The following is a 25,960-nucleotide window of genomic DNA, read 5'->3' as shown; positions in this document are numbered from 1 at the left end:
GAAATTCTCAAAAAGAAGACAGCCTGAATACTGAGCGACCACAATTGAGACAACAAACGTCTCTCATCCAGCTCCTTGGGATGTCAACACTGAGTTCTTACCCTCTCTCCATGAAGATCACAAGCAAATCAGAGTCACTGCTTTGTAGCGCTCTGCGCTGTTTCTCAGCATTGACCTTTGCTTTTGCATCTCTTGCACTTTCCTATCAACCCTGCATTTACTGCATTGGGCTTCGGCCCCGCATCGGGCTCCAACCCCGCATCGGGCTTCGGCCTTGCATCGGGCCCCAGTCCCGCATTTACTGCTTTTGGGCTCCGGCCCCGCATTTACTGCTTTCAGGTTTTTACACCTCGCATTTACTGCTTTCAGGCTCATCTGAAATCCAAAATCGACTTGGATTCAAATTCATCCAAGCGATACTTCGAGGAGCAAGTCTAATCCTTCCACTGCAAAGACCGAAAGTGACAGCTCCACAAACAGAGCATGACCCAACTCTCGATCGCAGACCAGCACGGTCATGCCTCCGATCAAAGAATGGATCTCATCCACCTCCGTTGTGGTCGTCGACTAAACACTGGGGCAACACGCGCAGTTTCCTTTAAACTCTCTGTTGCTTTCATTCAAATGCATTCACATAAATGGGCTTCCGACATGAACAAATCCTTCAATGGAGCATTAGGACAGTCTCGAAGACGCCCTATTAGTTCTGTTGGACCTGTTCGGCTCACCTGTCCTCATGGGACCCGGCTCCTTGAGCCTTCTCTAGGACGGCTGCGCATGCCTACTCGCAATTAGGGAAAACATGCTTATGTGACCTCAGTCATGGTCTAACCACTCCAGAGTGGTGATGACTAGATTCCCGGAAACAAATGTCATCCACACACGACACCCCATGGGTCACGTGTGGGACAAAAAGGATTTTCCCATGGGTCCACCCCATATTTCTTACCACATATCCCCCCGCATAATCACCTAATGCATTGTTTTCTTTGTCATCCTTCACAGGGGCACATTGACCACAGGCGAATAGCGATGCGCGAGTTCACGCTTCCTCGAGAACTTGTTTCGGACCCTTTCCTTATACTTTGACAAGGGAGGTGTTCGACGATGAGGTACCCCCTATGAAGCCAAAGACAAGGACAATTGAGTGAATCACTCAGCATCGATACAGCAGTCTTCCTCGAACATCCATTAGCTTCAACAACGTGCACCCTCCAAGAGGTACGCACTGTGAAGAACAGCAAGAGATGATCGGAGACATCGCACAAGGCGCCTGCCATAGGCCACTTCCATAAAATGAAGACCGGGGCATCCCCGATCAACATTCACACCGGGGCAACCTCGGTTTCCTATTCCACATGGGGCAATTTGACATTTTCTTTTTCTAGACAACAGGGGAAATTCACATGTTATGCTTGCAAGGGCAAATGACACGAAGTTCAGCTTTCGAGTGCACGAGAGTCAAACTTCCAAAAAAAAGCCGGTCCTCACAAAATAGGGCTAGCAACATGCAACGAGTCTCCACGAGGCGAAGCACACGAAAGCGGCCTCGGCAATGCAAAGTCGAGGAGTTTCAAACAAAGACACGGGGAACAAAACAAACCCCAGCTGCAAGAAAAAAAAAACAGAGCGAAAAGAAGCGGGAAAAACCCGCCAATGAAGAGAGAGAGAAAAGACGTGGGAAAAACCCGCCAATGAACAAAACAAGGCAACGTCAACGTTCACCAAAAGCACCGGCACCGCCAATTCAAAAGTAGTCAATAAACCCCCGACAAAAAAAAGGGGAAGCAGCAAACACCACTCCTCGACGGAGACAGAAAACAATGCACTCGAAGGTTGAATCCTTCAAAATCTTCGCCCTTGCAAACTCGAGAGATAAAAGAATGGAGCCCGCTAAGTCGAAAACCCCTTTTGGGGCGGCCTAGGCAAAAGCTAGGGTAAAAGAGAGGCACGACCGGAAACCCTTTGGGGCGGTCGTGGCAAAAGGAGAGCTCTTCCCCTTTAGGTTGAGAGGTGCGGCCCCGAGGTGGGTGACCGTAGCAAAAGGAGAGCAAAACGAGAGATAGATAAAAATTGCCCCCTAGTCTCTCGCACATTGTGCGGACAAGGGATCCCCAAGGGAAGTGGCCAGTTTATCTATTCCAACATGATCCCTGATCGGCTCTCCAATACCATTCAACCGTCCAAGAGGGAACCTTCCTCCAGCATAGTGGGTAACTGAATACGCATTCCAAGCAGTTCAGTACAACCTACACTACAGAAGGACGAAGGAAAATGGGGGTACATCTCGTTGTAGGCGTGAACCCATGTATCCTTTTAGCCTGGGGCAACGTGCTTCCCAAGCTTTCTCTTTTCACTTTGTCTTTGCATAACTCCGAATGGGTCACAGCCACCATTCAACAGGCTATCACAGAGCCAAAATCCCAGACATTCATCTCCGAGAGTCTAGTCATAACGCTTTGGAAATGGTCAGACCGAGTCTGACCAAATCTGAATAGAAATCCCCAAACGAGTTCCAAATGCAGCCGCCCTACGGTACCCTATTGAGAGGGGTTCAAAGCCGACGAGTGCGTCGAACAACCGATAGAGCTGCTAAGGCATTGTCGGGGATGTCTCGATATGCCCAATACATAGCTAACGGGAGCCCATGGAGGCCTCGCATCTAGGCCTCCGCGAAAGAGACCCATCTGTACTGTTAAAGCAAAATTCTTCACGGGTTGCTCAGGCGACCCGAAACTGAAGATCTGTGCATCACAATGATGTTCTTTTTGGTGATCACCTGTACCTATCACTTATTAGTATTTCTCACGTGATTTACGAGTGATGTCAGGATCACAGGTACTGCAAACAGCAAGAACTACGGCAGACTCTGATTCCCGACCACTCGGGATACGTAGGCACTCCACCCCAGAGCTCGAGTCCCTCAGCACATGGCATCTCGCAAAGTAAAATACCTCATTGCACGGTAGGGGCATCGCTAGCAAAAGCACAGTTGCTCAACAGCAAAGCTAGCTATCAGCAGGCGCAACCGCCCCAGCAGCAACATCGGTCTCCAACGAATCAGCACTCTCGGGGCAACATCCGCCACACACACCTACAGCACCATCGCTTCACAACGACAGTCACAGGGCCGAGTCCCTTCCTTTGATCTTCCGTAGGGCCGAGTCCCGTCGTTAGATCCCCACAGGGCCGAGTCCCTTCCTTTGATCTTCCGTAGGGCCGAGTCCCGTCGTTAGATCCCCACAGGGCCGAGTCCCTTCCATTGATCTTCCGTAAGGCCGAGTCCCTTCGTTAGATCCCCACAGGGCCGAGTCCCTTCCATTTGATCTTCCGTAGGGCCGAGTCCCTTCGTTAAATCCCCCACAGGGCCGAGTCCCTTCCTTTGATCTTCCGTAGGGCCGAGTCCCTTCGTTAGATCCCCCACATGGCCGAGTCCCTTCCTTTGATCTTTCGTAGGGCCGAGTCCCGTCGTTAGATCCCCCCAGGGCCGAGTCCCTTCCTTTGATCTTCCGTAGGGCCGAGTCCCGCCGTTAGATCCCCACAGGGCCGAGTCCCTTCCATTGATCTTCCGTAGGGCCGAGTCCTTCGTTAGATCCCCACATGGCCGAGTCCCTTCCTTTGATCTTCCGTAGGGCCGAGTCCCGTCGTTAGATCCCCCCAGGGCCGAGTCCCTTCCTTTGATCTTCCGTAGGGCCGAGTCCCGTCGTTAGATCCCCACAGGGCCGAGTCCCTTCCATTGATCTTCCGTAGGGCCGAGTCCCTTCGTTAGATCCCCCACAGGGCCGAGTCCCTTCCTTTGATCTTCGTAGGGCTGAGTCCCTTCGTTAGATCCCCCATAGGGCCGAGTCCCTTCCATTGATCTTCCGTAGGGCCAAGTCCCTTCGTTAGATCCCCACATGGCCGAGTCCCTTCCATTGATCTTCCGTAGGGCCGAGTCCCGTCGTTAGATCCCCCCTAGGGCCGAGTCCCTTCCTTTGATCTTCCGTAGGGCCGAGTCCCTTCGTTAGATTCCCTAGGGCCGAGTCCCTTCCTTTGATCTTCCTTAGGGCCGAGTCCTGTCGTTAGATCCTCACAGGGCCGAGTCCCTTCCTTTCATCTTCCGTAGGGCCGAGTCCGTCGTTAGATCCCCACAGGGCCGAGTCCCTTCCTTTGATCTTCGGTAGGGCCGAGTCCCTTCCTTTGATCTTCCGTAGGGCCGAGTCCCTTCGTTAGATCCCCACAGGACCGAGTCCCTTCCTTTGATCTTCCGTAGGGCCGAGTCCCTTCGTTAGATCCCCACAGAGCCGAGTCCCTTCCTTTGATCTTCCGTAGGGCCGAGTCCCGTCGTTAGATCCCCCCCAGGGCCGAGTCCCTTCCTTTGATCTTCCGTAGGGCCGAGTCCCGTCGTTAGATCCCCCCCAGGGCCGAGTCCCTTCCTTTGATCTTCCGTAGGGCCGAGTCCCGTCGTTAGATCCCCCCCAGGGCCGAGTCCCTTCCTTTGATCTTCCGTAGGGCCGAGTCCCGTCGTTAGATCCCCCCCAGGGCCGAGTCCCTTCCTTTGATCTTTTGTAGGGCCGAGTCCCATCGATAGATCTCTCATAGGGCCGAGTCCCATCTTTAGGTTTCCACAAGACTGAGTCTCGGTCTCAGATGATACAAATACTCCATGCACTCAGTGGCATTACAATCAGTTGGCAAGCAACGAAGCATTCTGCTACAACATTGATTGCAGTACAGAAAAGCTCAATAATGGAGGAATCACAATGATTCCTTCCACTCCTCATGCAACTCCCCAGCGTTTGCATTTACTTTCTGCAAGCATTTTCATTCTGCATTGCATCCCATGCGACTACTTCTGTTTAGGGGTCTGTCCCTTCAAGTTCATCCTGACTTTTACATTTCTGCATCAGGTATAATATCCCCACATATCCAAAGTAGGAGGGAGAAGACTGTTATCGGAAGTTCCATATCGATCATTGCTATCAAACTGGGGTGCTTCTGAAGTCTTTGACCGCATCCTCTACTCGAGCAAGCAGTCAAAGAGGGGCAAGCTGTCAGCACCCCATTTTGGCTCATCAATTGAAATTACATTATTAGCAATGATCCAAGCCACGACTTGAGCAGAATACAGAAAACGGCTCGGCAGAGCAAGAAATCACTATTCATCCTCAAGTTGGCGAAATCAGGCAAATGACACATGCATATGACTGAAGGACTCTAGGGGTCATCAAGAAGCAACAGAGTGACTAGAGAGCTCAACAATGTCCGAAACCGGCATTTCCAGAGTTCACACGAACAGGCCTATTTTCCGATAGTTCGCTCGACTGTCAGAAGATAGCCAATATTGGACTTCAAAAATCCACTCCAATACCAAACAGGTGGAAAGTGTCCCCAAAGGCGTTTTGCAAATCATCTGCTCTATACAGAACAACTTTCTGTATACAGACAACTTTTTAGTGGAAGTCCAAAAATGTCGGATTCTCGGAGAAAAGTTAATTCCAAATATCAAATGCGGCCATGCCCCACAATCATACAGAGCACGAGCAGTGCTTCAAATTATCGTTTGGAAGCCATACAGACAGCCTGAATGACTTCCGAACGACAAAACGGACATACCCCTCTTCGGAAGAGCATAACCGGAGACTGGTCTGATGGAATTACGGCAAACGAAGTTCATACCGTATTGCCCTGAAAACTCTAGCGGACATTCACAATTGGGCAAAACAGACAGCAAAACCCTTTTTAGTTTCCCGAGTAACCTCCAAGGAGCGGAAATGACCATTTTCAGTGGAAATTCATATCCGGAGGTCCTCTTTGGGGAAACTTGACGCCAAATGCTTACGTTACACAATGCTAGCCTTCTCAAGGCTCAATGTGGAATCGTCGGAATAAATCACACGACTCATCTAGACCTCCCGAGCAGTGCTTTAGAGGTCTCAGATACACTTTTCAAGTCCTTGGAGGTTTGATCTCGACAAACAGAGATTACAGTAATCTCCGGAGTGCCCAAGCAACTCAGAAATCATCCTGAGAAATCCAGTTTCGGCCTCCTAGGACGTCTCCGGCCCCACGTTAGCATTACCGACTTAAGGGATAATTGTTCACGTTGTCTGACAATTTATGTCAAAATGACCAACATGAGATGCAGACACAAGATATGCTGTCAGAAGCGGACAACTTCGCTCTGGTCATCTGCAATGAGCAAAACCGGCTTCCGAGCCTCATATGCTTCCGGGGCATTTCTCCATGAAAAATGCCAATCTCAAGCTTATTAAACCCGTTTTCTCGCGCATATCAACAATTCAACGTTCAATTCGAACCACGAACTTCGAATACGCGACCAATCGAGACCCGAGCTTTCTCCCGGATTCTTCTCTTAGGCCGTGGGACCCACGGATCAGGCCTAGCCGCCCCATCCTTGCCCTAGGTGTCCTCTCCTTTGTCTTCTTCATCTCCATGAAGATAAGAAGACAACTTGCACACTTATCCCCTAAAATATCTAAGTGTTTCATTCTTGCACTCCAACCCCCCATCAATGCTCATTAATGTTTTATCTCTTCTCCATCAATGCCACTTGCAAGAATATCTTCTTCCTTCATTAAACAAATTCGGATCTCCTAATCCATGCCCCTTAATTGCACTTTTCTCCACTTAATTGCACTTAAGAATAGCCTATATATACTTTCTAAGTCATTAACTTAAGGATACACCTTCAAGCACTCTCTCTCTAGCATTTCTCACTCTCCAAAAGCTCTCAAACTCCATAGCAAACCGCAGCAAGCTTCAGCCATTTCCAGCAAGCAAAACCAAGCAAAACCGGGCAAAGTCTTAAGTCGGAATCCATCCCGGCTTGAATCCAAACTTTACCAAACTTCATATCCCACATTTTTTCGAGCCCCTCTATCCATTTCTGAACTTAGATTTTAAGTTTGAAGCCTCTAAGCCATAGAACCAGCCTTGAACAAAATCTGGACAGATTTGGTCCTTCTCGGGTAAAAAATGTCAAACCGGGTTTCAAGCCTTTCCAAGTCGGTTTGAGCTACCAAAACCCATCAAACACCTCCCCACACAACCCTAGGGTGTCAAGGAGTCAAGAAATCCAAGAAAAACCCGTCGGTTTAACCCCAGGAAGAAGAAACAGCCCGACTGCCCAGTCGGGTCGAAATTTCTGACTGTTTATGCGGTTTTCTTGTAGATCGGGTTGATCCAGGACTCTTTTCGGAAAACTACCACCACAGCCACCTCCGGAGGTGAGTTAGCAGTCGGGAGCCGTTTGCCTTGCTCAAAAATTCCATCGGGAGCCTCCGTGGTGACGTCCGACCCGACTTGTGCCAGTCGGGTCCGAAATTCCAGACGTGCTCTGTTTTGGGTGATTTTTGCAGGACTGTACGGGTCGACCCGACAACTCTGGGAACAAGCGACCACCACGGTCACATAGAGGGGTCCCTTGGCTACCCAAGGCCGCCGACCTTGCCTCAATATTCCATCGGGAGCCTCCGTGGCGACGTCCGACCCGACTTGTGCCAGTCGGGTCTGTCCAGCATTCCAGCCGGATCTGTTTGGTGCCATTCGGGTCTGTTCAACGGAAAACAGCCCAAACCCGACCCATCAACGGTCCAACCCGACTCTTGAAGGTCCCATCCCGCATCTCGGGACTAGGTATGACCATTCCCGACTTAGAGGAGCTAGGACTTTTACATTCTCGTTGCGTTTATGGAGTTATAAGGGGTTTATGTATGTTTTATTTTCAAGTTTTAATCTTTATGCATTTTCCATGTTATATCATGCATATTTATCCTTGATTTATATGCTAGCATGTCGGGAAACACTTGGATCGTAGTCGAGAAGAACATCCCGACTCGGGAAAGGCAAAGAGCTGACGGGTTTCCCTCCAAGCGAGGTGACTGAATGCTCTCTTGCTCATTTCGGGCAAGGAACGATCTTCTTGACCCGATCCAAGTTCGATTCTCTAGTTTCATCGTATTTTCTCACGTGCATGAAGTCGGTATTGTTTTATCGATTCCTTAAATAACTTGTTTGTGCATGTTTCCATGTTCGAATGCGTTATTCAAATCATGGCAATACCGACTTTCGTTTAAATCGTGTCATTTATAATGTTTGTCGTTTAAGCATGCGAGAAATGATTCGAAACAAGACGGGGAAACCTCGTGGAACCCCATTCGGGCCATGGGACCTCTCGGCTATCTCCAAGGAGAAGTAACCGAGAGCCTCTTAGACTCGTACGGGTTGCATGAGGCTTCCTCTTCCCGTTTCGAGTCCGTTCTCGGCTTTCGTGTAATTTGCAATTTACATTATCGTCACAATATCGCATGAAAATGTCTTTTCAAAACAAAGCATGCATGGATTCGGGTATCGATGACTCATTCGGGTCCATTCGGTTACGAGGGTAGTTTCGGTCATTGGACCAAATTATCCTCGATCCTTATGGAATCGTCTTGGTCTTCGAGTCGCGAATCGTTTTCACAATTAATGCATTCGGCACAACCCTTAAGCATTAATCCCACAAACAGGTTAATCGGGACGCTCACATGATTAAACCCACTTCACACTGATAAGGTTTACACGAATTGGCCATTAACTGATAACTCGCGTCAATGAGTTGTCAAATGACGTTGGTGCCCTTTCCAAACTTATCAATTTCAAAATCCGAAACGCGCTGTCCGATGTAGCATGGACGTCTGAGAAGGGCTTCTGTGTCTCAACTTGAGTTTTTACCTGATTCCATGTAGCTCAGGTCAGGATACAGAAGATCTTTCTAGATCACTTCCGGGCAGATCGACCGGTTCTTTGGCTTTTTCGGGGTTCTTGCACAACCCTGGACGATCTAGGGAATTGGTCGACACCGGCTACAGGCCGAGGTGGCCCGCACTACGATGTTTCCCCTTTTCTGAAAATAATTTTCAAATAAAGGGCAAAATCGTCTTTTCACAATTCAGCGACACCCTTAGGGTTAGCATGACAGAAACACTACAGTACGGGATAAGAATGGGCTACCTGTTCAGGTGCAGGTTCATCTGCATAGCCTTTCTTATCTAACTGATGAGTTTCTGTCATCCTAACATAGACTCGGGTAACTAGAACAGTTATCTCTGTCAGAAAACATGCAAAATGCTGATTAACCTTTCACTCGACCTAACCAAACACTAGATAATGGTTAGGAGGAATTCTAGATTCCAAATCTAGAGTCAAAACATGAGTTTGGCTAATTCAGTGGAAATTCAGTATTACAATACAGAACAACTGTAAAAGCAATTCACACACACGAGATTTGACTCTCTTTGTCAAGTTCTCAAAACAAAGCCGAATGCTAAAACGTTGGCACGTGCTTGTTTGTCTAGGGTAGGATTTGCATGCCAAAATACCCCGGATTAACAACTTGTTAAAACACGTACACTCGATAATAACAAACACCTTGTCTGTTATTAACATGTTGCGTGTTATCTTTCCGCACCTGTTTGCCATGCGGGTCGAGCCTGATCCCTAGGCCGAATAATATTAGGGTTCAACACCCTAATCATCGAGCACAGGGTTCAACACCCTAATCAACACTCACAGGGTCCAACGCCCTATTCAGTAAGAGCGTCCATTGAATTTCAGTTCTTCGGTCTTTTCCCTAAACTCACGGTGAGTTAGAGTGGAATAATAACCGAACGCAAAACGACTGGAATTCGACTCTTTTGTAATTTGTATTTATTGTTTTCGAGAGCATTGTAAGGATTTTATTTTGTACATTTATTCTGTAAGAATTCCAGTCGGTGAGCGAACGGTCCGAGAGTCGAATTAATCGAATCGGTCTAATGCTTGCCCAGACACAATTAAATCCAAGATCTCGCGGTTCTGGTTCACGCAGGGATTCAACCTCCATGGTTCGATGAATTGTAACGCAAGATTGTGAACCAATTCCCTGACACGCAGATTTACTTCTCTCTCGGCTTCTCAACCGACATCGTTTAATTCATCGAATTTACGGTGTCAAAACGTGTGAGCCGAGCGCAACTTAATCCACGCGGTAAATAATAAAACATGCAAGCCTAGCAAACCAGAGTACCGAAAGGGCGTGCGGGATATAGGCCCGCACGTAACATGAACCCCCGAACACGGACTTTCCGGTTCCGCACAGACCAATGCCTTAACAACAACTAGGTGTTCCATACCCCTAGACCCGGGTAACTTATCCGCCCTCGACCTTCGGGTCGTAAAATGATAAGTGGCGACTCCTTCTCTCACGCGTGTCCGTCACGCGTCCCCACGGAAAGGTGGACACTCCCAACCGCGCGATCCAAAAGCGCGCAATGCGGGGCCCGACGAGAGTCTACATTCGGGTCCGTACAAGCACCATACAGTGCCTTTACTTCCCCGAGCATTCCACCGACGAAGAGCGGGCCCTCTCAGCCACATTAGCATACGTGGCCCAGTTCTATTCGCAGGGATCGACGTCGCCGCAACGGTCCTAGACCACCCCGACTCCCCGAGCTACACCTACCCCCGCTCCCGAAGCCGAAAGCTCCACCCAAGCGGCTATGCGCGCAGAGCTACGGGCCATCAGGGAGGAACGAGATAGGCTCCATTGCGAGCTTGTTGACTCTCACGCGGAGGTCGCGGACTACAGGGAGCTTCAGACGGAGTTGGCTCGAGCACGCGCTCGAGTCGCACATTTAGACAGGGAGATGGTCCGTTTGAGCGCGAAGTTGGACCGAGTGCGTGCAAGGGCGCGCGAGATCTCCCACCCCTAGGATTAGTGGACGCGCCCGTTTTTGCCCTTGCTCGGACCTACGCCGCTCTCAACCGGCCACCGAGCGCAAAGGGATGTCGGCTTTACGTTTATGTTCCTTTTCTTTCGTGCGTTGTATTTTGTAAAACTATGGAACTCAAATCAAATCAATGTAATGACATTAGCGTTTTGAAAACCCATGCATCTCATGACATCCTGTTCTTTTATTTATTCCGTACTTGTCGTTCAAAATGTCGACATTGTCCTTACACATTCTTGGAATCAGGCAAATCGCAACTGGTGTCGCACCAATACCTGACTCGTTAGCGTCTCAGGATGGCGGAAGAGGACCGAGTAGATATCTCTGAGGAAGTCAATCCGTCGATCCCGGTTCATTCTCAATCGCCTCCAACACACGCTCCGCCGCCTTCGACTCCTGCAGGCATATTCCCGGCGTATTCGGGCGCCCCTCCGACACATCTCCCGCCCCCGACGTCTTCAGGGGCGCCCCTCCCACGAGTCTCATTGACGTCATCCGCCTCCGACGACCAAGCCCGCATCACGGAACTCGAAGGCACGGTTAATCAACTAGTTGCGAGCATGACAGCCAACATGGCGGAACTGTTCGCCCTACTCAGAGGACCGAACCGCGCATCCTCGAGCTCCACGCCTCCACCGGGACAAGGGCCAACAGTCGATCCAACCCCTTGGGTTCCGCCAACCCAAATTCCGGAGAACCTTGATGCCCCCGCGCCGCCAACACTGCATACGTCCACGGCTCACCCTTTCACCAGTCCATTTCCGCCGCCACCGGCCCCCACAACCGTCCCTCTTCCACCAGCAACATTCTTGTCTTCGGAACAGGCCCCGTCAGCACCTCCACTTGTCTCCATACCGGCCCCAGCCGCGATCTATACTGTCCCTCCGCCGATGGTCTTTTCGGCGCCGAGCGCACCTGCTCCGACTCACCCTCAAGCCGCAGAGCTTCCCTCCTACCCGCCTCTACAACCTCACACCAACTTTCCCTACCAAGCAACGCCGCCCATAAACACCACTTTCCACGAACAGGGCACACCGACTCACTCGGCCCAGTTCGCCTCACCGACTCACTTCTTCGCCGAGGCTGACACCGAGCAGGAGTGAGGACTCAAGAGGATGGAAGAAACGATACGGGCCCTGCGGGCAAGTGATACTCGACCCGATGCGCACTATGGTGACTATAGTCTGTTCCTGGGCATGTGATTACCAACGAAGGTCAAGATCTCGGAGTTCAGGATTTACGAAGGCACAACAGATCCGCAGCACCATCTCCGCCATTACCAAGGGAAGATGCTACAATATTAGGACCACGAGGAATTCGTTATTCATTCATTTGAAGACAGCCTATCGGGATCCGCCCTTGATTGGTTCATGTCTCTGAAGGCCGAGGACATTCCTACTTGGGCGGCCCTTTTCCGGAAGTTCATCGATCAATACCAATACTGTGCAAAAACGCCTCCGACCCTATTGGAACTGAGCATGAAAGAGATGGCACAAGGCCAAAGATTCGAGGAATACGCCACCAAATGGTGCGCCCAAGTGGCGAAGCACATCCCTCCGATCAACGAAGCACAACAGATCTAGATGTTCCACTCCACGCTGAGAGGAGTATATTACTCGCATTTATTGGCCCACACTTCTTCGTTCTCCGACCTCATCGAGGCTGGGAAAAAGATCGACTGAGGAATCAGGCTCGGCAGGATGGAGGGCCCCACCAGCAAAGGAGAAGAATCCTCGAAGAAGGCCTCTACAATGACAACGTCGTCTATCGGAAGAAGAGGGAAAGAGGTAACAGTCAACGCCGTCAACCCGGCACATCCGGCGCCCCAATATTCGATGAATTTCACGTCTGCACCTCCCGTGGCTCTCTCCTACGCCCCGCATGCACCTCAATATCGGCCTCAACCCCCTACCCAACCGATCTACTATTCCGCACTACCGCCTCCACCCCCACCTACGATGCCGTCACCCGTCGTCCACCACTATGCCCCTACTCTACCCCAAGCCCCTCAATACCAACCCTCGGCTCCGAGGGTTTCTCAGCCAACCCAACAATTCCCGCCCCTGCAAGGTCAACAGGGCGGTGCAGGCAACCGCAGCCACGCAGGCAAGATCGGGACAATAGCGCCCGGTTCGAACTTCGATCCAACCATCCAAGATCAGAGCAAGCAATGCGAGTACCATCGGGGGGCACCAGGGCATACCCTAGACACTTGCTGGAGGTTAAGGGAGATGATCCAGGAGATGATTGATGCGAAGGAGCTCGTATTCAATGCTGTAAGATCTCCGAACGTACAAGCTAATCCCCTCCCCGACCATGGGCCGGCTCGGGGGCCCTCCATCAACATGATCCCCATATGCACATCAGGGGAGGGCGAAAGCGAGCAAGGCTGCCCCTCTCCCTTTGTAATTGAGTACGTCTCCGCAGAAGCTGCAGTCAGGTTCACCGGGATTGACGCATCTCTTACCCTGTTCATCATAGATGTTCCCACCCGAGAACCATACTCGGACGACAAGGTCCCCTGGACCTATGAGGGAAGTGTTGGAAGCCTCGAGCAACAACTTGGCGTCATGGGCATAACTCGCTCGGGACGGGTATATGAGAATTCGGCAGTCATAGACAAGGGAAAGGCACCCGCCGCGGAAACAGAGGTGATACCCGGAGTCCTGCGCACTCCGCCTAAGAGGGTGACCGAGGAAGAAGCTGAAGCCTTTATGAAAATCATCAAGGCAAGTGTGTATAAGGTAGTGGAATAGATGGCCAAATCTCCGGCCCACATATCGTTGCTGGCCCTCCTCCTCAGCTCGGAACCACATAGGGAAGCCCTCCTGCGGGTCCTAACGGCTGCACAAGTCCCCAAGGGGACGTCTCCGGACCGGATGGAGGAAACCATCAGCTCCATTTTCTCCAATACCATCTCGTTTTCAGACAACGAGCTCCCCTCTGAAGGATGCACGCATTCCCGAGTATTGCATATTGTCTGCAAGTGCAACAACCACATCATCGGTCGAGTCATGATTGACAACGGCTCTGCACTCAACGTATGCCCGGTGACTACGTTGAAGTAGATGAACATAGATCTCAACCGCGTCCGCCCGAGTAAGACAGCGGTCCGAGCCTACGATGGCTCGCGAAGGGAGGTGAATGGGGAAATCGACCTCCTCATAGATGTTGGCCCGTGCTCTTTTAGCGTCACATTCCAAGTGCTGGATATCCCGAACGCCTTCAGCTTACTACTCGGGAGACCTTGGATCCACTCGGTCGGCGCCATTCCCTCCTCCCTGCATCAAAAGCTAAAATTCATCGTTGAGGAGAGGATTATCACGGTCAAAGGAGAAGAAGATTACGCCATTTATAAAGAGACGACGGTCCCTTACATCAGCGTCGGAAACGATGAAAACCTGCCCTTCCACTCCTTCGAGACTATCTCCGTCATTTGGGATTACAGAGAGGTCGGACCGTCCCGCGCCGACCGCATGATAGGGAATGTCCTCTTGCGCCACAATTACATCCCCGGCACCGGCCTTGGGGCGCGCGAGCAAGGAATCAACCGCCCCATCGAAGTTGAAGAGTATAAGCATAGGAGGGGACTCGGCTTTCGCCCCTCCTGACATGAAATCATTGAAGCCCGCGGGGCAACCATCTCCACCGCCTCGCCACGCACTATGGGAGGCTCAACAGGGGCATGCAAGTTCCCCCACTTTCTCACTTCTTTCCCCGACCTCCACTCATCATCGGGAGCACCCTTGACGGCCCTTCCTCGGACCCCGACAACATGCCTGATGCTTCGCCAACGGAGTACGCCGTCACCGAGGAGATTCCTTCAGGAGTTCACATCCGCCCGGCGCAGGAAAATGAGGAGCTCAACAATTGGACCTCAATCCTGCGCTATTCGGCTGTGATCGCCGATGTGTAAGATTTATCTATGTAGAAGATGTTTCTCGCGTGTTGGCGTAGCCATAGGCCACACGGCGGAAGAAGGATATCTGTTATGGTTTCACGATTCAGACTATCAATGAAATCCCTACATGCATTCTTTTTGAATTCCCGCGTGTTCTCTCCTTCTTTCCTTGCTTTTTCGTTCGCAGCATTCTAAATTGTCTAAAACAATTCTTTCAATTCTCCGGGCTCCACTCGAATCCAAATCTTCGACACGTCGATTCGAACCCACTCAAAGAATGTCTCGGAGAGCCCAGACCCATATACTTCGGGGAAGGGCTCGACGAAGACAGTCAAGTGCTTGAGATAGAAGAGAGTTTGCACCGCCTCGAGGATCGCCAGCTCACCTCAGTCGAGCCAACGGAAGAGATTAATATGGGCACCGAAGACGAGCCCCGCACCTTAAAGATTGGCACGGGTCTCGACCCAACGCAACGAGCCCGAATGATCGACTTTCTAACAAGATACCAAGAAGACTTTGCCTGGTCCTACGCCGACATGCCGGGTCTAGACCCATCAATAGTCAAGCACTTCCTCCCGCTAGACACTGAGAAGTTCCCGCCCAAACGACAGCAGTTACGACGGCAACGAGCAAGCCTCCTCCGCATCAAAGAGGAGGTTGTCAAGCAGATCAACGCAGGTTTTCTCGAAGTTTGAAACTATTCCGAATGGGTGGCAAACATTGTGCCGGTAGAAAAGAAAGACGGAAGGGTTCGAGTTTACGTCGATTACCGAGACTTCAACAAGGCTAGCCCCAAAGACAATTTTCCCTTGCCCCACATCGACATATTAGTTGACAACACGGCGCGCTACGCCCAATTTTCTTTCATGGACGGCTTCTCCGGATACAATCAAATTCGGATGGCCGAGGAAGACAAGATCAAGATGACATTCACTACAATGTGGCGAACCTTTTGTAATCGCGTCATGCCTTTCGGCCTCAAGAACGCCGGGGCAACTTATCAGAGGGCTATGATTACATTGTTCCACGATATGATGCATAAAGAAGTCGAGGTCTATGTCGACGACATGATTGCCAAGTCCAAAGAAGGAGAAGATCACCTCGTCAATTTGAAGCATCTTTTCGACCGCTTAAAAGAGTACAAACTCCAGCTTAATCCGACAAAATGCACGTTCGGCGCTCGATCGGGAAAATTGCTAGGATTCGTGGTCAGCGAGCGCGGTATCGAGATAGATCCGGATAAAGTCAAGGCAATCAAAGAGCTTCCTCTGCCGTCATCGGTCCGTGAAGTACGTGCTAGTTTCACGGGGCCTATGGAAGCGTGAAAGGAATAGAAATTCAAAATTTCCTACCCGTGAAACTAGATCCCAAGACCTTCTAGTAGAATGGGAATAGATAAAGTGTACCTGAAATCTTTTAAACTGTCGATCGAGCATCCCACGCGTGACGCCTCAACCGGTATCCACACCGACTTTGTCGACGAGTCTTCGAGATCAACAGTGCTAGCAGCCAACGCTCGAAGGAAACACCGGTGTGACTCCGATAACAATAAGACTAATGGACTGTGCGTACTCGAATTTCATCTCGTCAGGGCACGCATGCGCGGAGCCTATGCAACGCGGCTTGGGAGTATCCACCTTCCCGGGGACGAGCGACGAACGCGCATGAGAAGGAGTCGCCACTTGCCATTTTACGACCCGAAGGTCGAGGGCCGGCAAGTTACCCGAGTCTAGGGGTACGGGGGACACCTAAATGCTAAGGCAATGGTCGTACGGAACCGGAAATTCCGAATTCGGGAGTTCTATTACGTGCGGGCCTATATCCCGCACGCCCTTTCGGTACTCTAGCTTGCTAGGCTTGCCGTTTTTGTTTATTTACCGCGTGATTTAGAGTTGCACTCGACTCACCCGTTTTGACACTATAAGTTCGATGAGTTGATCAAATCGGGCCAAGAATCCGAAAGATGAGTAGGCTCGTGCGTCTAGGAACCGGTTCACTATCTTAGCGTTACAGTTCATCGGACCGTGATGGTCGATTCCCTGCGGTAACCGAAACCACAAGTATCCGAGCTTACTCACCCTTTGGTGATGATAGACCGACTTAACAGGCCCGGCACTCAGACCTCTTGCTCGCCGTTCGGGGATCCTTACAAGTAGATGAATGGACATACAAATAGAATTCTCACAATGTTCTCTCGACTAATTACAAAATTCAACTGAATGAGTAAATGGATCCCGATCGGTTTGCATTGGGCCAATATTCCACTCCGACTCACCGTGTATTTTGAACGACCGATAAACAAATTAAGGCAATGCGGGCTCAAAGAGCCGGGGGTCGGGTCCGATCGATCCAACGGTTTACGGGAAAACTAGTCGGTTCTCACTGTATCCGCTGGACCGATCGAGTTCTCGGGTAATATCTAAACCCGTTTCACGCGCCCAATCCAAATTCGCCTTCCACATAGGCCGCATTCGGAGTGTGATGGTGAACCGAGGCTAGATCCCATTCCGCACTCGGGTTGCACGCGCTCGGTGGATTAGGGGGCGTTGGGCCTCGTGTTCGGTGATTTGGGGCGTTGGACCCCGCGTAACACGTAACCTATGGGCTCGGGCCCGAATCGCGATAAATCAGCAAATGCAAGAATAAGACAGAAGAAAACTGATAAAACTGATAAAATACAGACAACAACCGATAAGTATCGGTGAATACAGACAAGTTGTATATTAGGCCGAATGTACGTGGTTTAATCAGTTATTAACGGGGGTTGATTAGCAAACAATGTATCTAACCTAGGCAAACATAGATGGTGGATTAGAATAGAGTTCTAAGCCAACTACATGTGTATGTTTGTTTTAAGACTCTCATTCTGTGAGGTGACACTGCGGTTTCACCAAATTAGCCAAACTCATGTTTCGACTCTAGATTGGAATCTATCATTCCGCTTATCCATTATCTAGTGTTTGATCAAGCCAAATGCATGATTAACCCGGTTCTTCGTATTTTGTAACTGAAATAGAATGCTCCCCACCGAATCTACGATAGGAAGAAAGAAACACCGAAAATGAACGAAATGGGCCACGCGAATGAAACTCGCACCCGAACGGGTTGTCCTTTCTCGTTCATAGTTCTAGGTGTTTCCAACTCCCTAAAGCCTAGGGTATCGGTGAGTCACGGAATGACGATTATGCCCTTGGATGATAAAATTGCATTGTTCGTGTATAAATTGGAGATCGTGTTACACGAAGAGGTCTAAGAAGGACTTGTGCGTCTTGACTCGAGCCGCCTCAAATCGGGCCCGGACTCGAGTCATAGCACCCGAGTACTCGTTAGACATCCATTTTATTCGTGTTACGTGTCTCGGTATTTTGAAATTGTGAGCTTTCTAATGAAAAAGGGCATCTACGCCGTTCCGTAGATCATCGATGCGTTTACAAATTAATAACCAATTTACCCAATTATTTAGTCCAAGTGATTTAATTAGCCGAGTAGCACGTCCCGCTTATCCCGTTTGTGAAAATTATTCGATGTTTGTTGCTCCTTGTTACGGTCATCATTGGTTTAATGGGTAGTGGTCCGAAATCCATTCGCCTATTACGAGATTAACACATGTCTAGCGACGGAACACGGATACGAATACACTCAATTCCAAGGATCGAACGCGAAACGATGGAGGAGACCACCCTAGACCCCGGGGGGGGGAGGGGGGGGGGAGGGGGGGGGGGGTCAAGGAGCACTCGGCCCTTTTCCGAAAGATTAGGCCAAGAGGCCTCCTTGACCCGCCTTGGGTCGCGGGTGGTATCCTGCATCGGTTCGGGCCATTCCTTGCATGCATAATACGTCAAGCACGTTCATAATACATATTTTACTCATCTCAATACCGTCGTGACCATAATCACATAAATTCATACAAATACGCACGAACGAGATATTTGAACGAAAGCAATAAGACGACATCGACTCAAATAATGGCGAAATGGACAAAACACGGGAACCGATCCGTCTCGAGGTGGAAGAATACTTCCTGGACTTGTGTGGTCCAAGGAAGCTCTCGGCCACACTCCATCAAGGAGGGCCGTGAGCTTTCATGGCTCACATTTGTCGGGAGAGTTTCTTCGGCCCCGATTCGGGACGTTTCCCGTCATGTTAACATGTTACATACGATTAATGATAAAAACAACATAGGAACCGACCCTATTCGGAAAGGGGGAGACCGCCCTAGCCTCGAGTGGGCCAAGGGAGCTCACGGGTCTCTCCCTAGAGACTAGGCCGTGAGTCCCATGGCTCAACCCGTGGCCAAAGGGGCCTCTCCCGTTCGGAATCGAGCCGTTTCCCTTCATCTAATCATTTCTTAGTCAAGATTAGGGACTTTCCGCACCTAGAGATGGTTTAATCCGGGAAGAGGAGAGAGTCATGGACCCTAGGAGACCGGAGAGACTCACGGCACAACTCCATGAGGCTCGGCCGAGAGACTCTTGGGCCTCCTCGAGTCTATGCCGATCTCCTCTTCTTGGATCCGACACTTCTAGCATCATGCATGCATATTAACACGATGTATGGACGTGAATAATAACGGAGATGTATATGTGACGATGTATGGTGTGCAGAGGAGCATGGATCCGAAGAAAAGACGTGAGCTTTCATGCATTCGGGTCTTTGAAACGTACGAGTACTTCATACAAGCAAAGATCGAAGGTCCTAGCTTCTCTAAGTTGTAGATGTGCGTTACCTAGCCTCGTTGCACGAGGAGAAGAGTCGGGGAAGCGGCCGTGGGAGTCGCTAGACTTGGCTTGAGCGTTACGGGTTGAATGACCCGAAAGAGGTGCAGCCGCGGCAGTTTCGGGAAAACAGGTTGGCACGCTTGCTCCGGTCACGGCACGATGCGAGATCGGGCTCGTTGGACTCCTAAGGGGCAGATCTAGACGCCCGTGGGTAGTCCCGAACGTGCCAAGCCCTGGACAAGCTTGAAAATGTGAGAGAAAGTTCGGTAAAAAACGTGTAGAACCCGGTAAGAGAGAAACGGATGAACGGTGGTTGTGCACGGTTGATCGGCCCTCGGACCGTGACCACTTCTTCACGGGGGAGGGTGAGGGTTGTGAGGAACCCTTGGAACGGGATGGCACGACTCGGCAAAGTCGTGAGAGGAATCGGCACGTCGTTGGAGTCCGGGTGCGCGCGGTATCGGTCTAGGGACCCGGTTACTCTTGTGGCTGGAACGTGATGTTGGGAACCTCAAATGGGAAATCTAAGCCCGGAAATGCACTTAGGGGGTGGAAAATATGTAGGCTAGGGAGTTTGGTGATTTTTGGCTTAAGTCGGGTCGGGTGGTCACCGGAATACCGGGTGGTTTTCCGGCGATTTCGGCCGGTTTTGGCCTTGGCAAGGGTTGGATGAGCTGAAGGAGAGGGCTGGAGTTTGAGAGAATTCTTGAGAGAGATTGGCTTGAGAGAGAGTGCGAATCAAGAAGTGATTAGGGTTAATGATGAATGGGGCTTTATAGGCTAGGCTAATGGCTCGATTAAGGGAAGCTAAGCGCGGTTTGTGGGGGATTAAAGGGGCTGCCGAATTTTCCAAGGGGGTTAGGGAGGGGTTTGTGTCACTTAGAGTGTGGGGGAAGTAAGGGAGAAGTGATGGGAAGTGATGGATGTGTAAGAAGAAATTTGAATTTGTGGTGGAGAGGAGCTCTTGGAGCTTGGAGCCGCCGGCCATGGAGGGATCTAGCCGAGGCTTGGGCGGCCAAGCCGTGGCTTGGGATCTAGCCGAGATCTTGGGTTTGAGCCGCGGCTTGGTGGCTTGGCTTGGCTGAGCTGTGGGTCCCATCCGATTAAGAGAAAAGCCGGAAAATGCTTGGGACTAGATTGAACGCGCGTCCGATCTCCGATTCCCAATTAATTTATAGATTTGGAATGTTGAACAAAAAGGATTCGGATGAGCCTAATATCGCCATACGTTGTGTGAATGAACGTTCGGGTGACTCGGCGCCTCGAGAGCCGTTTTCGCCCTGTTCGGACGTTCGGAGTGGAGTTGGATGCCCCCGGTCCTCGATTGCTCTTTGTGCATCTCAATATTCGTCTCGATGACCCTTTTTTGCCTCGTGGGAGATTGTTGGCTCGTCGTCCCCGGCAGGAGACCGTTGGCCCGGGATGACCTAGGGACTTGTGATCGGGGTCTTCTCAGTGCTCTTTGAACGTCTTGCGGTGTTCGGGGATCGTTGTGGTCTCTGTTTTCCGAGGACGTGCCCCGAAGGCTCGCCGGGAGACGTTTGTGGCCACTGAAACATCCTTCGGGAGATCAAGTCGAATTCCGGAAGGTCATCTAAAACTCATTCCCCGACCCTGGTGGTCCCTAGGTACCTGCAGGCCCTTTTCCGAGTACCGTTTACTTGTCAGTGGGTCGAGCCTCCCGAAACCCCGTTAGAAAAGGCGTCTGTGAGGGATCAGGGTGTCCCGGCTTAAGCAGGATGTCTCCGGAGCGCGCTCGGATGTGCCATTGGTCACTTTGGCACTGAGAGGGATTTTTAGAGTCCAATATTGGGCACCTTTCGGTGCTTTGGTGACTCGGTGATGAATAGTGCCACAGTGCCAGCTCTATCGTTTTCGGGATTCCTTGTTTGTCTGTTCTTCTGATGGCTCTCCTCCGCCTTTCTCGGTGGACCATGCTTTTCTTCCGCAATCCATGACTCTGTGCCCGTCTATTTGCCTCCGGTTTCCCGATGGTGAATAGTGTCTCGAGCCTTGGTCGGAATTCCTCCGTTGGAGCCGGTGGACCAAAATGGGGTGCTGATATGGACGTCTTCAAATCGAACAATTCGATCCGAACTCTCGTATACCCATACACAAAACATATATCCACACATATATATGTCATACATATATATATATATCCATTCGTCATCATCTTCAGCCATTCCATTTGTGCTTTTATATATAAGCACATAAATGGAAGGCTTATGATGCATGGCATCCATGCATATGGACACATGGAAGGCACTTGGCCTTCATGCAAAATTCCACAAGTAGCTTTGCATGTGTGTGCAACGTGGCCCCTGATTCGAGCCTCGTGTGCCTTTGTTTCGTGTATAAATTGGGTCCAATTAATCTAATTAACCGGGTCCAATTAATCGGCAAATTTAATCTCATTAAATATCCGATTAACTAATCGCACCGTAACTCGTCTAATCTCTATTAGACAGATTTAGTGTTTCAAAACCATCTCGTCGATTTGGTCGTAGTGTGTGACCTTGTAGGCTCCTGATTACGTTGACAGTAATATCGAAATCTCTATTTCAATATTACAAACAGTGAGCGACATCTAGCAATGCATCACTGCTACTCAAGTAATCAGAAAGTCAATTTCTCGACGAACCTTGTGACCTATGTTATCGTGCAATATAATCCCTTTGTCCTCTATATCTCTATTGAGCCCAAGGCATGGTCGTTGTCATCCTTGTATGGCTCAATCTCTTTTTCTTGGTTTACCAAGTAAGTCTATCAGAACAAATGAGATCGATATCCCTATATCGACTCATTTGGGTATGCATATACTTATAGACTCTACCCACCAAGCGGCCGTGAGATATCACTCCCATTACGTAGGAGGGACAAATTCTATCTTGGTCACTCACATTCCTCTCCATGTTCTTTGGTATACCCAATAACTTTCTTTATAACCAGCCTGTTACGGTGGCGTTTGACAGTATCAAAGTATACGACATTACATGTAGGAAACTATGATGACCTCAAGTCAAAGGACCACTGCACCATAGTCACTATGAGATCTGCTAATGACAGTCACGTAATGACCCATGTAGCAGTCTCATGACGGATCAATCCAGTATACCTGCAGTGTGACTCGATGTCTCCACATCCATGACCTGTGAGACTTGGTCATCAATCCACACCCACACTAGTCTAACCGCATTATCGTTGTCCTAATTAACGATAATACTTTGACTATGGACATTTAGGAATAGTGTTAAGCCATTATAGGATCTCACAATCAAGTCACACTTGATGCCTGTTGAACCTACTATTCCAAGGACTTTATTGTGTAAAATGAAAATTCAGCGCAACCCACACAATAACATAAATGCCTTGTATTATAATGAAATATATGTCATATTACAGAATTGATGACAGATTGCCTCTAGGGCATACACCAATTCCCAACAATCTCCCACTTGCACTAGAGCCAATCTAGCTGTGCGCACCCGAATTTCATCTCGTCGGGGCACGCATGCGCGAAGGCCATGCAACGCACCTTGGGAGTGTCCACCTTCCCGGGGACGCGAGATGGACACGCGTGAGAAGGAGTCGCCACTTACTGTTTACGACCCGTAGGTCGGGGGCCGTTGAGTCGCCCGGGTCTAGGGGTACGGGGTACACCTAAATGCTAAGGCAATGGTCATGCGGAACCGAAAATTCCGAATTCGGGGTTTCTATTACGTGCGGGCCTATATCCCGCACGCCCTTTCGGTACTCTAGTTTGCTAGGCTTGCCGTTTTGTTTATTTACCGCGTGATTTAGGGTTGCACTTGACTCGCCCGTTTTGACACCGTAAAGTCGATGAATCGATTGAGTTGGGCCAAGAATCCGAAAGATGAGTAAGCTTGTGAGTCGAGGAATCGATTCACTATCTTATCGTTACAGTTCATCGAACCACGATGGTCGATTCCCTGCGCGAATCGAGACCACGAGTATTCGAGCTTACTCATCTTTTGGTGACAATAGACCAACTTGACTGGTTCGACACTCGGACCTCTCGCTCGCCGATCGGGGATCCTTACAAGTGAATGAGTGAATATACAAGTAAAATCCTCATAATGTTCTCTTGAATAATTACAAAGTGTAACTGAATAAGTAAATGGATACCGATCGGTTTGCATTGGGCCAATATTCCGCTCCGGCTCACCGTGTGTTTTGAATGACCGATAAATAAATTAAGGCAACGCGGGCTCAAAGAGCCGGGGGTCGGGTCCAATCGAACCGACGGTTTGCAGGAGAACCGATTAGTTCCCACTGCAACCGTTGGACCGATTGAGCTCCCGGGTGATATCTAAACACGTTTCACGCATCCAATCCAAATTGCCTTCCACATAGGCCATGTTTGGAGCGCAATGGTGACTCGAGGCTAGAACCCATTCCGCACTCGGGTTGCACGCGCTAAATGAATTAGGAGGCGTTGGACCTCGTGTTCGGTGATTTGGGGTGTTGGACCCCATGCAACACGTAACCTATGAGCTCGGACCCGAATTGCAACAAATCAGTAAATGACAATGGAAAACAGAAGAAAACTGATAAAACTGATGAAAGACAGATAACAACTGACAAATGTAGGTGAATACAAACAAGTTGTGTGTTAAGTCGAATGTACGTGATTTAATCAGTTATTAACCGGGGTTGATTAAAAAACGATGCGTCTATCCTAGGCAAACATAGATGGTGGGCTAGAATATGGTTCTAAGCCGATTATGTGTGTGAATTTGTTTTAAGATTCTTATTCAGTGAGATGACACTGAGGTTTCACCGAATTAGCCAAACTCGTATTTTGACTCTAGATTGGAATCTAGCATTCCGCCTATTCACTATTTAATGTTTGATTAAGCCAAATGCATGATTAATCCGGTTTTTCGTGTTTCGTAAATGAAATGAAATGTTCACCACCGAATCTACGGTAGAAAGATAGAAACACCGAAAGTGAACGGAATGGGCCGTGCGAATGAAACTCGCACCCAAACGGGTTGCCCTTTCCCGCCCATAGATCGAGGTGTTTCCAACTCCCTAACGCCTAAGGTATCGGTGAATCACGGAATGACGATTATGCCCTTGGATAAAATTGCGATGTTCGTATGTAAATTGGAGATCACGTCACACGAAGAAATCTAAGGAGGACTCGCGCGTCTTGACTCGAGCCGCCTCAAATCGGGCCCGGACTCGAGTCATAGTACGCGAGTACTCGTTAGACATCAATTCTATTCGTGTTACGTGTCTCGGTGTTTTGAAATTGTGATCTTTTAAGGAAAAGGGCATTCCCGCCGTTCCGTGAACCATCGATGCGTTTACGAATTAAGGATCGATTAACCCAATTATTTAGTCCAAGTGATTTAATTAATCGAGTGGCACGTCCCGTTTCCCGTTTGTGGAGTGGTTTAATGATTGAGACCGCGAACCTCAATTGTTATGGATCAATGAAATGATTGTTCGATATTAACATACCTAACATACGAATCGACATGAAACCAATGATTAAATGAAAATTGTGATTACAATCAATTCCAAGAATCGGTGTTGACCGTTTCTTGCATGCATAAAACATCAAACACGATGACAACGTACATTTTTTACATAGCCGGTGCCGCCATGATCTTAGGAACGCGATTAAACATACAAACAAGAACAAACACGATATTTAGAGGAATCGATAAAACGGCCCCGACTCATGGGAAGCGAAAAATGTAACAACTCGGGAAAACGACTTGAGTCGAGGAAAGGAGGCCATCCATGGCCGAGGAAGCCAAGAAGGGCTCTCGACCACCTCCCTTGGGGTGAGGCCGAGAGGCTCCTTCAGCTTGCTCGAGCCAACGAAGTCTCCTCGACTCCGATTTAAACTATTTGCCGACATGCTAACACTATATACGATGAATACATGCATAATACGATGTAAAAGAACACATAAAAACGTAAACTTGCGTGCGAATCGGTCATGGACCTCCTTATCTCCCCACAAACGCAAAGAAAACGTAAAAGTCCTAACTTCTCTGAGTCGGGAATGATTATACCTAGCTCCGGGATGCGGGAAAGAGTCAGAGAAGTGGCAAAGGGAGTCAGGAGACTCAGCTGGAACGAACAGACCCGAATTGGTGTAGTCGGGTCGACTGGCAGACCTGATTGGCAGTCTGGCTTGTCGGGGCTGTACCGGTTGATCGAGATAGCATTTTCGTGCGGGGCCAGTTACGTTGGATTCCCAAGAGACTAAGGATCGCGTCTGCGGTGGTTTCGGGAGGAGAGCACGCGTAGATTTTCCGACTGACACCCCGATGAAGAAACGACTCTACGGGAGGCTCCCGGTGGTCTTTTGGTGCAAGATCGGTGGCATTGGACTCCTAACCGACTGAGGATCATGCCTGCGGTGGTTTCATGAGGATTGGACACGTAGATTTTCTGGAAATCAAAAACAAAGTCGGGTTAGCTAGCAGAAAACAGAACCGACTGGGCGGAACTGACCTGGCTGGGCAGGTCGGAAAGGAATGGCTGTCCAGGAGGCTCCCGGTGGTATTTTGGTGCAAGATCGATGGCATTGGACTCCTAACTGA

At 49.7% G+C, this 25,960-nt stretch overlaps 1 protein-coding gene across 1 annotated transcript; it reads left to right on the top strand.

The window, feature by feature from the left end:
- Positions 1 to 11,047: 11,047 nt before the first annotated feature.
- LOC116212160 (extensin-like) lies at positions 11,048 to 12,334 on the top strand. Its single transcript, XM_031546732.1, has 2 exons — positions 11,048 to 11,644; positions 12,134 to 12,334. Exons 1-2 carry the CDS (start codon positions 11,048 to 11,050, stop codon positions 12,332 to 12,334), a joined length of 798 nt encoding a protein of 265 aa, XP_031402592.1.
- Positions 12,335 to 25,960: the final 13,626 nt, after the last annotated feature.

The sequence above is a fragment of the Punica granatum genome, chromosome 6 (assembly GCF_007655135.1).
Source record: "Punica granatum isolate Tunisia-2019 chromosome 6, ASM765513v2, whole genome shotgun sequence".
NCBI lineage: Eukaryota > Viridiplantae > Streptophyta > Magnoliopsida > Myrtales > Lythraceae > Punica > Punica granatum.
This window is presented reverse-complemented; position numbering and strand designations above follow the sequence as displayed.